Consider the following 12,526-nt stretch of genomic DNA (forward strand, 5'->3'; position numbering starts at 1 on the left):
AGGGTACTGGGTTCGAATCCTACAGTGCACCAAATAACTGATTGTTGCTCTTGCCGTGGGTTTTCGTTCTGTTAGTTTGCATGGATTGTGTTTTGTTGTGCAGAAACTTCTCTTCTCTTTTCTTTTATGTTCAGGCCTCATCCAGAACGCACCTGTGTTGTTCATCTTGAAATGAGGACACATCATATATGAGCTAAACCTTTTTTTCAAGGCTTTTAACATGAGATAAATGAGGAGTTCACAGAAGAATATATTGATCTTAAATGTGGGCTATTTAAAATGGAGACACTTTTTTTAAACATATACTTGAGTCTCAATAGGAACAACGTGTTATTAATCCTATGGTAGTTTTAATGTAATTAATTAAAATATAGTTATGTTTTTTAAATACTGCGAACATACATAAGAGGCTAAGGGGAATTGTTCTCCCTTAAATTATATAAAAGATATGATATCTAAGGAAAACTCACCACAGAAGGTAGTAAGAACTCGGTGGAAGACGATGACGCGTGTACGTAAGGATATACCCGCTGAGGACGTGACGTCATTACGTACCCGAGCCTGCCTGAAAATGTTCTCTCGTGTTGTTGGACATCGAAAGAGTGGAGCACTTTGCGATGAAATAATACGTTTTTAGCTATGAGGAAAGCAAAAACTAGCCGCATGGTTTTCGACCGAAGTTATTCGCGTTCCCATTAAGGGGAGAAACGGCGTTCCCGGGAGGCTCCAGCGGGAAGTTTATGTGATCGAATCCGCCGGAGTGATGTCGAATCCTGGGACTCGGAGGAACGGGTCCAGCATCAAAATCCGACTGACAGGTAAGCGAGCAGAGCGAAAGAAACGCGTTTGCGTTTCGGCTAGAGATGAAAGCTTTTACTTGATTTTACAAACCTCTGTTGTAAAAGTGTTGATATTAGAAAACCGGGATAAAAACCCACCATGGAGTGTATTTCAGGCTCTCGTTCTCTGTTCGCCCAAACATCCGGTTTTTTTTTTGTGTGTGTTGGGGGAAACACTAGTGTTAGCTTGTTAGCTTGACATGCTAGCACAGCAAGTCCCGAAGCAGTGCACCGTCCTGCGGGTTTTGCAGCCGATTCAGCCGCTTTATTTTCCGATCATTGGAAACACCGAGTCGCGAAAGCCACGCTTAGAACCCCCGAGTGTTTGTCGGTTCGCGTTCCCGAACCAGGCTGCGGTAGCCACCAGTAATATTGTCGTTAGCTTTGACTGCTAACCCTCGCTAGCTGCACCCATTTATTGGGCTAACCACCGCTTGAATCTATCGACCCCCCCCCCCCGTCCGTCCGTGCCGCAGATGAAGGCAAACGGGGCTATAGATCACCAAGTGAGTATTGATTGGTATTTTCGATGTGATTGTCAGCTGTAGGAAATGCCAATAAGTCGTTCAGGTGATCTTTCCTCAGAGGAGCTTGAAGCGTTTTGAAAGGACGCTTCATGTTTTGCACGCATGGCTTCAGATTCATGTCTGCAGGGCGCGGAGGAGCGACTTCTCTCTGTCTCAATTTTGGAACAATGGCTTTTACTGTGTAAGCTAATGTGACCCGGGGGGGGGGGGGGGGGGGGGTTCTGTTCAAATGGAAAATGGCTGGACAGACGCCTGGTTCTTCTTCTGATTAAACACATACCAAAGAAATGGCTTACTGGTGCAGCCTTTGGGGTGTATAATTGAAATGTTTTTTTTTTTTTTTCTCTCTCTCATCAAAAGTGCTGATTTTCCCAACGTTCTGATGCTGCTTTCTGTAAATGTCGACCACAGGATCCCCCGTCTGGGTCTCTGTTCCTCTTAGTTCTTCCTGCAACTTGAGTTCAAGAGAGCGCAATCGTGCACAGGAAGGGCAGATGAGTAATAACGATGGCTGCAAACGTCAGGAAACGAAATTCACAATAGAGATTAGTCATAGCTAGAAATAAAACTCACAGAAATTCTTAGGATTTCTTCATTTAATACGCTATTAAATAGAAATTGCTAAACGTCACCCTTTCTGAACGTATCGTTGGACGGATGTTACCATTACTTTCACTGTTCGGACTGCCGACTCTCTCATCATTTCATTTCTGCTCTATTTTTATTTGTTTTGTTTAGAATCATACATTATAACTTCTTATTCTTTATATGCTTCTTCTGCCATGTTGTGGTAACTACAGTGATGGAAAGTGTCTGAGAAAATGATTGATTGGTGGATAAAGGAAACGACCCTTGGATGCAGCCCTGGCCTACCTAAGAAATAGTACGGCTGTAATATAGTGCATCTCATTTAAGTTATTAAGTATTGATCAGAAGCATGTTTTCAGATGGTCGTGTTTCGCGTGTGAACCTTTCCAACTGTCCAGGCTGTGGGGTTTGTACGTGCATAAAAGAGTAGCTCATTAGTTCAGCTTGGTCGCAAACAAAGGTTATTGCCCCCGACTGTGCCCCGCCCCCACAGGTATGAGTGGAATTCTAATTGGGCAAGGAATGTGCAATGAGCCAATGAGAGTGCAGTGCTGGCCAAGCGTTCTGTTTAGTCTGCCGGAGAGAGAGAGAGAGAGAGAGAGGGTTGTTTGGCCTACATCTGAAAGCCGTGCGCTTCTGAAGCGGAGACGGGGCAGATTTATACTGGTTCAGATTTCAGAGGCTGCGTTTGATTTCTACTGGCATGTTTTAGATAGGAAAGAGGTGATTGCTGTGTTCTTTTATCTCTGTCAAGTCTCTCTGTTTCTCTCCTCTATTTTCTTTTTAAATTAAATTCCAGGATCTCCTGGTTCATTATCTTCATGTATGTAGTTTACTGAGATGTGTATTTACATCAGTAGGCAAAGAAACGTTTGATAAGTCACTTCAGTTAATTGGAGGTTCTTTCTCTCTGAGTCATGTCTAGAAATATTAGTATATTTTTTTTAATTACCTCATTTAACTAAAACTAAAACCTAGGAGGTAGAAAAGTGCAGGAATAACGAGGGGCTGGGATCCTGCTTAGTTAAGAAGCATTTTGAGCACCGCTAATCCTCTCACTTAGACTTTACAGCATGTGCAGAAACACACATATTAAACCTGGACTCACAAACGAACACACACACACACCATCTTTGGGACCTGAAGAAGACAAAGAGCGTGACGCCGAAGGTCACACAAACGCATGAATTAGATAATCTCAGTACGAACCGATTACTTCTTTATGTTGCTCTATTTACAGCTGCTTACAATTTTACGTTCAGGTTGCTGCGAGGTCTGTGTGTGTGTGTGTGTGTGTGTGTGTGTGTGTGCGTGCGTGCGTGCAGGTCGTCTTATTAAGTAGGTGGGCTATTTGCTCTCGTGCCTGCTGGAAGCTGCTTTGCTTTTCAGAGCTGATCGCAGACGCTCAGAAAGGAAATGACATTGTTGTGACCTCACACGAGTCACTTCCCTTGTAAATCTGGAAGCGTCCCGGAGTTCAGCGATCCTTGGAATCTCCTCCAACCATTATCTGTGATTTATGGCGTTCTAATGAGCTTCTAAGCGCCTCCAGTTTTATGACTCCTGTCATGACCTGAAGAATATCAAGCGCTGGCTGTGGTTGTGGTGGGAAGAGAAGAAAGATCTCGTAATGTTTGGTACTCGGATGTTTGTACTTTCCAGAGGAGAAAAGAAGCGCCTCCGTTTTTCATCGTCTCCCGTGAACCCTTTCTGTTTGCGTCTTCCCTCTAGATTGGATGAACAGAATTCCTCCTCCGCTACTCTGCAGCAAAGTGTGTGTTTCTTTTTTTTGCGTGCCGGAGTGCCGGTGCAGGGAAATCCGAAAACCAGCTGAACTTCTAACCGTTAGTTTTTTTTTTTTTTTTTACGTGACGCGAAGAGGTATAAAAACAGACGTGAGGTGAAAACGACGAGTGTCCCTTCTCTCTGGTAAAGACGAACGGATGAGACAAGTTTGAAACAGGAAGTCCTCCTCTTCTGCATGTATGAAAGATTTTTACGTCTAGCTTTATTTCCTTTGTGTCTGCAGTAAAGATGAGGTCTCCCCGTGGAATGTGTGAGTCAGGACGAGGAGGAGGATGAATGGGTTTATGAGGAAGAGGTGGAAGGATATCCTTTCGCGTTCTCAATGGGTTAATCACAGGAAATAAAGTCGGCTGTGCCAGACACACCTACGCCACCGCAGCCGCCACATCCTGAACTGCCGGCTGAAAGACTTCCTAGAGGTCTGTCGGCTGTCTCGGACCTCAGAGACGCTGGAGCAGAACATCTGGAGCCTCTGAACAGATCAGGAGGGCCTTCCGCTTTTTTCGGAATCCTATCTCTATACCGACCCGCCATTGCTAACCTGCATGGATTTGACTAAACCGGATGCCACCGCTTCTAAAAATGTCATAATCATTTCGAAAACTTTTCAAATGTCTGCCCTGATGAAATTAGCTTTATTTGAGGCCAAACCCGAACACGTTGGAATGATTTGAAAGAGAGAAAGAATCAGCTGAGCCCCATTTTATTTTTTTAAATGCAGCAGATGTTTGACCGTTTGGCCTATGTCAGCATTCCTCTTAAGTATTCCTGAAATGAATGCAAGCTACCCAACGTAGAGTTACGGGGACAATCCGACCGCTGTTCAGCATCTGCACGTCTGTTCCAGCGGGGCCTGCACCCCTTGATTCACCCTGTATGAATAGTGAACACACACACACACAATGATGTATAATGAGGTAGCGCATATGCATCGTTGCTTTGCAAATATGTTTTCCTGTCTTAAACTTTAGGATGAATCCGGTTTTGCCATCGGTTTCCATTGGTGTTTGTAGACGCGCCGCGCCGACACTGAAACACCATTCGACAATCGTTCTGGGATTTAATTACGCAACGCGACGCCACAGGTGTGGCACGTTTCCGAGGGCGCGTGTGATTGGCGTGTCGACTGCAGGAATGTTCTCCAGTGCTGCGTGCGGCATGAGCGTTTTGTTTTCTCAGCAAGCCTCCACACCTGTCGGACGGGTCGACATTATGACTCCGTGTCCTAGTAGAGCCGTAGCCTCTTTTATCCGCGGCATTCTGTTTGTGCGTGATCAAGAAAATGTTTAGCGTGCCATTTTCTCCCAACACCATTTGCGGGGAATAAACCTTTACTGTTCAGCACTTTGTCTGAAGTCCTTTTCTTCCACTCGAAGAATCCGAGAGCCTTTTGAGGGTGGGTTCTTTTTGACGATGCAGGAATTCCCAGCAGTGGCATCAAGTGCTGCCATTTAGAATTAAATCTTGAGACCTGCAGTATAAATATTATTATTGTTTTCATGAAAGTTACACCTCAGACCAGAGTCACTTTCTTTGGGGGGGGGCGCCTTATCTCAGCCATGCAGTCAAACATGCATGTTTTTGTTTCACGCCCAGCGTGGCCCTATAATCACGGCCTCCTTGTGACGAGACGTGTTTGTGTTTCTAAAAACGGTTGCTGTTGTGGTTCGGGGGTTTTTCCTTCTTTTCTGTTGGCCTTTCAGCGATCGTCGCTGGGCTGACCTCGGCTGACTTGCGCCCGCACCGTACCGTCTTGTCTGGCAGACGTATGGCGAGTAATTGTGCAGGCATCCGCCGTAAACGAGAAGAAAAACCGTTTCACAAAGTCGCGGTCAGTCTGCGCTTTCTTCCCTGTAGCCACGAAGATGATGTGGCAGAGTATATTCTGCCAGCGTGTGTGTGTGTGTGTGTGTGTGTGCCCGCGCTTTTCCTGACACTTGTCTGCATGCCAAATAGCATGAGCATTCAGACGTCCAACATTCTTCCTCCTCCTCGTAGGTACGGGCGTCACACCGCCCGGCCTGCACGGTGCAGCAGCGTTTACATGTCTGTGACTGCGGCATTTGTTCATAACATTTCTCTCTCTTCCAGTATTATGTGCCAAGAACCTCGCAAAGAAAGACTTCTTTCGTAAGTGCCTTTCTCTTATTACCGCGACATTACCATCTAATGATTGTCGTAAATAATGATGATGAGCAAAATGGATAGAATCTGCTAAGATGGAGATCGGTCGCGTCAGCTTGGACTATCCTGATGTTTAGATATCACCTTTGTGATAAATATCGCGTTGTGTGCATTCAGGCCTGCCAGATCCGTTCGCAAAGGTCGTCGTGGATGGATCGGGCCAGTGTCATTCTACAGACACCGTCAAGAGCACGCTGGACCCCAAGTGGAACCAGCATTACGACCTGTGAGTCTCCCTTCCCTGCACACACAGACAACATACCGAATATATCTTTGAGCGTGTCGGAATGTAAAGACGTTTTAAATAAGGCGCGTATGTCTGTTTTTCAGCTACATTGGGAAGACGGATTCCATCACCATCAGCATTTGGAACCACAAAAAGATCCATAAACGACAGGGGGCGGGGTTCCTGGGCTGCATACGACTCCTATCCAATGCGATCAGCAGGTTAAAAGACACGGGATGTGAGTCGGCGCATTTGTTCGCGTGCCCCTCTGGTTTTTAAGACGTGCATTTAGTTTGAATTTGCTTTAAATGCGATACGCTCGCTCTTCTCGTGCAGACCAGCGTCTAGATCTATGCAAGCTGAACCCGTCGGACAGCGATGCAGTGCGGGGGCAGATCGTAGGTGAGCCTGGAGAAAGCATCACATGTGCAGGTGTTCTATTCCCACACCGTGTGCTCTGTCGCGCTGTCCTTCCTCTGACTTCTCCCACCTCCCGTGTTTGCAGTGAGCTTACAGACGCGAGACCGCATCGGCAGCGGGGGTCCGGTGGTGGACTGCAGGGGACTGCTGGAAAACGATGCGTGAGTTTGTCCCCGGATTATTCATGCGTGCCGATCATCATTTAAAATATGGAAGGAGAAAAAAAAATAACTATGATCGCAGGGGGGGTCACAATGATGATATTTATTTTGTGTGTGTGTGTGTCGGCAGGCCGGTGTTTGAGGGATGTTTCAGCGAGGAGCCGCTGCCGTACTCCGACCCCACCGGCGCAGCCGGGGGTGTAAACTGTCGGCTCGACTCGCCCGGTCAGGAGAGCCGTCTTCAGGCGCAGCGAATCAGAGGGCAGGACTCGAGAGGCCACGGCCACACCCCTCAGAACAGACCTCATGGACACCAGCCGCCCGACCTGCCGGAAGGATACGGTCAGTCGGATGTTTGAGGGTTTCTGTCCCTCATAATTCTTTGACTGAAATATCTTTAAAAAAAAAAAAAAAAGAAGTAAGAGTTCCCTTTTTCTTCATTTGAAAAAACAGAGCAGCGAACAACAGTGCAGGGCCAAGTGTACTTCCTGCACACGCAGACGGGCGTCAGCACGTGGCACGACCCTCGGATACCGCGGTACGTACACGCCGCCTCCGCCGCCGCTCTGAGCATGACCGAAGCCCGCCGAAAAAACTACAACGATACAAAGAACACCGATTATACCTTCTGGTGGAAGGTCGTCGTCGCGCCCAGCTGAACCAGTGCAGTAGATTCGCGCTGATGGCTGACGCCTCCGTCGGGTTCTCTGTTCCTGATGCAGGGACTTGGCCAGCGTCAGCTGCGAGGAGCTCGGGCCCTTGCCGGTGGGCTGGGAGGTCCGAAGCACAGTGTCGGGGCGGATCTACTTCGTGGACCACAATAACAGAACCACACAGTTCACAGACCCGCGCCTACACACCATCATCAGGTACGGGCGGGATCCTGTCGTGCATGCCCCCCCCCCCCCCCCCGACACATACAAAACGAATCTGTCATAAATCAAATCTCTCGTGGGTCGCAATGCGAGCTCATGGTAGATTTAGGCTGCTCTGTTTCTGAGTGCATTGTTTGTTTTTGTTTTTTTTCTGTTAACTCTTTATTCTCCTTCCCACTTCCAGCCAGCAATGTCAAGCGAAGGAATCCTCCCAAGCTCCCCAGATGGATGTGGGAGGCGATGAGGTGGGAAATGGAGGAGGCGGAGGTGGAGGTGGAGATGGCGACGTGGCGGCACGCTACGAAAGGGACTTGGTGCACAAGTTGAAGCTGCTCCGCCACGAGCTGTCTTTGCAGCAGCCCCAAGCGGGACACTGTCGCATCGAAGTGTCCCGGGAAGAGATCTTTGAGGTGCGTGGGGAAAAATCAAACCAGGGATGGGTGAAGGGTCCACACAGGCACATTCACACTCGTCACGAAGGAACCCGCCTGCAGAACGTCGCCATGTCACCGACGCAAACGTCCGCGTTGTGGGTCGATAATCCGCCTCTGCTGTCTGCATGAATATTTTTGTTACAGGAGTCCTATCGGCAGATAATGAAGATGAGGCCCAAAGACCTGGAGAAGCGTCTGATGGTGAAGTTCAGGGGCGAGGAAGGTTTGGACTATGGCGGGGTGGCCAGGTAAATGGCACAAGTCGCATCTGCGTTCGGCGTTTGCCACGCAGACTCCGTGCGGTGCGTATTTCGGCGTGTCGCGAGCCGTTCCTGAGACTCCGGTGTCCGTCCGCAGGGAGTGGCTGTACCTGCTGTGTCATGAAATGTTGAACCCGTACTACGGCCTGTTCCAGTACTCGACAGACAACATCTACACGCTACAGATCAACCCCGACTCCTCCATCAACCCTGTAAGCACGCGCACACACACACATGCACACACACGCACACGCTGAGATGCAGTGTTTTCTCTGACCCAATGCATCTCTTGTGTCGCTGTCTCTCAGGACCACCTGTCGTACTTTCACTTCGTGGGCCGCGTGATGGGCCTGGCTGTGTTTCACGGACACTACATTAATGGGAGCTTCACTCTGCCGTTCTACAAACAGCTGCTCGGGAAACCGATCCAGCTCGGCGACCTGGAGACCACAGACCCCGAGTTGCACAAGAGTCTCGTCTGGATACTGTGAGTAGATCGTTGTATTATGAACGGGCTCTTAGTTCTGTTCCTCTCTTCAGTGTGACGGATGTTCCGCTCCGCTGGTAACCCGTTCCTGTTCTCCTCTCTGTGCAGAGAAAACGACATCACGTCGGTCCTCGATCACACCTTCTGCGTGGAGCACAATGCCTTTGGAAAGTTCTTACAGCACGAACTCAAGCCGAATGGCCGCAACATCCCCGTCAACGAGGAGAACAAAAAGGAATATGTGAGGTAAAAACCCTGTTTCGTGGGTTTAGCCAAACATTGCCCGTAATTCCACGTGTAAACGGCGTGCCGTCTTGTGCAATATGCATGTGGCAGTTTATAGTGGCTTCGTTTTGAATCTGACTTTTGCCTTTGTACTTTTCAGGCTCTATGTGAACTGGAGGTTTATGCGTGGAATTGAAGCCCAGTTTCTGGCTCTGCAGAAAGGATTCAGTGAGCTCATCCCCCAACACCTCCTCAAACCCTTCGACCACAAAGAACTAGAGGTACGTGCAATGTCAGCGAGCAACCCTGCTGTAAGTAATCAATACAGAAAGCTCAATTAAATTTATTTGGAGGTCGGGTCACACGTACCGTAAAAGGACTCAAAGAAAAGGCATCCAGCTGTTCCCTTCATAGTATTTAGTTTTAACTCTGGTTCTTCTTCATTTATTCCTCCCTCGCCTCCAGTTGATCATCGGGGGATTGGGGAAGATAGATCTCGCAGACTGGAAGACCAACACGCGGCTGAAGCACTGCACGAGTGACAGCAACGTGGTGCGGTGGTTCTGGCAGGCGGTGGAGGCCTTCAACGAGGAGAGGAGAGGACGCCTCCTGCAGTTTGTCACGGGCTCCACCAGAGTCCCCTTGCAGGGGTTCAAGGCACTGCAGGGTGGGTCATGGGCTGACACAAAGACCACAAGCGCCTGCTCTATTATTCTTAGATCTGTCCTGATTGATTATATAACTCACACACGCACATAGGCAGCATTTACTATAAAAAAATTCAAAAGTAAGAGTTGAAAAATTGTTGATTCGGCATTCAAACAAAAGCAGAAATGTTTTTCCCCCCTTTTGGCTATTTTATTTTAAGTATCCTTAAAACTTGTATCGAGTTCAATACCTGAAAACATTTATTTTATTTTTTTTGCTCAATATAAAAATGAGAATTAATGGCAACTTTTTATTATAGGAATGATTGCACGGTGGACCAGAGTAGAGCAGTGATAACTAGAATGTATGTGTGTAAGGTTCTACAGGTTCTGCAGGACCAAGGCTCTTCACCATCCACTTGATAGATGCCAACACAGACAACCTGCCCAAAGCTCACACGTGGTAAGGACAGATAACGGAGGAAGCTGTCGCCTCACATCGGTAGAGGGCGTGAGGTTCGATGCCACTAACGATTTCTTCTCTGTCTTTAGTTTTAACCGAATAGACGTCCCTCCCTACGAGTCTTACGAGAAACTTTACGAGAAGCTGCTGACGGCTGTGGAGGAGACCTGTGGCTTCGCTGTGGAGTGATGGATCCAAACTTAACCACGCACAGCCACACTTGCACTTGCACAAAACGTATTTTTCATTTTTACAAACATGCACACACACAGACACACACAAACATTGCGCACACAAGAGAATATTCATATGCGCAGAGCATACAGAGCGGCCAAGCATCACAGGAGGGACAAAGGTCTATTTCTCACCACCAAACTGTTAAAGGAGGAAGCACAGAGGGGGAATAAAGTAAATATTCAAACTGTTTTTCTGATATTTTTTTTTCCTTTCAAGAAGCATTTTTATCCTTCCCTTTGAACAAACTATGATGTCACTCTTCAATTTTTTTTTATTTTTTTTTTACTACAACAAAGTCTCTGGACAGAATCAACCAATCACATGCGAGCCTACGAACAGAGACTTTGACAAGTCCGATGTGTTGAAGAAAAAGGCGAAGATTGATTTCCTTTCTCTCTGATAAGCGTATTGATTGATTAGTATTCATGCTTCAGTTTTAACCACTGTCGTGTATCAGAATGCGTGCATGTACATGTGTTTGCATGAATGCGCGTGCGTGTGTGTGTGTGTGTGTGTGTGTGTTGGGCTTGGTACCTGGTTACGCTGTAAAAATGTTCAAAATGAGCCTGCACCTCTGTTTAGCAACTTTTTGTCTTATCAATTTGTATCTGCGACCACTCTGATCCGCTCTGATATTTTATTATTTATTACTAAGTGATTACTGACCAAGCTGCTATACGCTCTACAAAGAGCCCACACTAATCTCTTCACCACCCCCTCTATCTTACCAGAGTTGAAGGGTCAAATAATTTGCAATTCAAGTAACCCACAAAGTGGGTTTTATTGAATTTTGTTACATTTTTTTAAACATTCATATTATTGCCGAGAAATACTCTTGTAAGTGAATTATTATAATATTTTTTTTATAACATGTTACACTTGTTTGATGTGAAAGGGATTGATCTTCCCTGCCCTCGTTTTAGAATCTAACCCTACTGATATTATGGAGAGGTCATATTTGTCAAAATGAGCCACACAGACGGAAAGCAGTTACCTTCCAGAAGTGTTTCGTGATCCCTATGAACACTTTTATCTTTGTGGCCCTGATGTTTCTCCGCCCTGCCCATGTCTGTTTCTCCATTTCCTGAATGCTAGAAAAAAGTAATTGTCATCCTCAAGACCACCGTGAATGAACAACTTTTCTTCGCAGTCATTAATCCTCAACGGAAAAGAATAAAATCAAGAATTTAATCATTGAACGTGTAATGTGGAAAAAGTTAGGCTCTGTTGCAGATTGAATATTGAAGACTGTTTGGCAGTACCGTTTCAATCTGCATTTTCTAGGTTCTGAGTTCACTGTGTAACGGATGCAAGAGTATTGTAACTTACTATGTACTAAACATTTATGAAAAAATACAATGTAAATAAGATTATATTAAAAGAAATTAAATTGAAAATAAATGATGTTTTTGTGTCCATTATTCTCTTTGTGACTGCTGTGGCTTAAATGATAAGAGCGTTGTTGAAATATCCAAAGTACCCCGACTTGCTTTAAATGCACACGCACACACACATTTACTGCATAATCATATTTCATACAGAGAGTATATTTTAGATGACTTGATAGATTTATTGAAAACCATGCCTGGCGCACTTGCCAATTCTCTTTGTGTCCTAAATATTTAGATTGTTGAGATGATGGATGTCGTCATGCATATCGATAACACCATATTATCCTCATATCAGGTTATAGTCGTGACCAATGTCCTGCGTTAATTCAGTTCTGTTCAGTTCGGTCAACGACGCGTCGTCCAGGAATTTGGATCCATGTCTTTAAGACTACATTTCCCAGAGGGCCACCGCCCGTATGTAGCCAATGGCTTATGCGCGTGACGATGTTACTGCTCTTGTTTTGGCAGTTTCGATATTCACGGCTTGTCAAGTCACTAAGAAAGCGTTTTTTACGGGTTATCCCGCACTCACCGGAGGTACTGTACATTTATTCACGTGTGGGTTTTTCCGTACAGAGATCCAACACTGTGCTCGGTTGCTCCGAAGCAATGTTAAGGATGGAAATTCCGTCAAAAGGAGCGAAATACTTAACCTCCTCGCTAGCTAGCAAGCCGAGCTAATTGTCGTTAGCTTAGCAGGGTAGAAGTGTTGTTTTCTCCGTCTGTGCGCGGAAATGATTGAGCCGTGTCCTGAAA

General features: G+C 46.4%; 1 protein-coding gene across 1 annotated transcript; it reads left to right on the plus strand.

The window, feature by feature from the left end:
- Positions 1–763: 763 nt before the first annotated feature.
- smurf1 (SMAD specific E3 ubiquitin protein ligase 1) lies at positions 764–10,418 on the plus strand. The gene is made up of 18 exons (XM_068750387.1): positions 764–818; positions 5,852–5,890; positions 6,062–6,170; positions 6,275–6,408; positions 6,507–6,572; positions 6,676–6,751; positions 6,882–7,093; positions 7,205–7,289; positions 7,474–7,620; positions 7,811–8,036; positions 8,205–8,308; positions 8,418–8,532; positions 8,629–8,807; positions 8,916–9,053; positions 9,193–9,313; positions 9,498–9,699; positions 10,067–10,142; positions 10,232–10,418. Exons 1-18 carry the CDS (start codon positions 764–766, stop codon positions 10,329–10,331), a joined length of 2,184 nt encoding a protein of 727 aa, XP_068606488.1. The 3' UTR covers positions 10,332–10,418.
- The last annotated feature ends 2,108 nt before the right edge of the window (positions 10,419–12,526 follow it).

The sequence above is a fragment of the Brachionichthys hirsutus genome, chromosome 16, assembly GCF_040956055.1.
Source record: "Brachionichthys hirsutus isolate HB-005 chromosome 16, CSIRO-AGI_Bhir_v1, whole genome shotgun sequence".
In the NCBI taxonomy this organism is placed as follows: domain Eukaryota; kingdom Metazoa; phylum Chordata; class Actinopteri; order Lophiiformes; family Brachionichthyidae; genus Brachionichthys; species Brachionichthys hirsutus.

Excerpts from the sequence above, each read along its gene's own strand:
- smurf1 (XM_068750387.1), top strand. The coding sequence starts at position 764 with ATGTCGAATCCTGGGACTCGGAGGAACGGGTCCAGCATCAAAATCCGA. Across the intron at positions 6,409-6,506 it reads CAGGTTAAAAGACACGGGAT|ACCAGCGTCTAGATCTATGC; the intron begins GTGAGTCGGCGC and ends CTTCTCGTGCAG. Across the intron at positions 9,054-9,192 it reads AACAAAAAGGAATATGTGAG|GCTCTATGTGAACTGGAGGT; the intron begins GTAAAAACCCTG and ends TGTACTTTTCAG.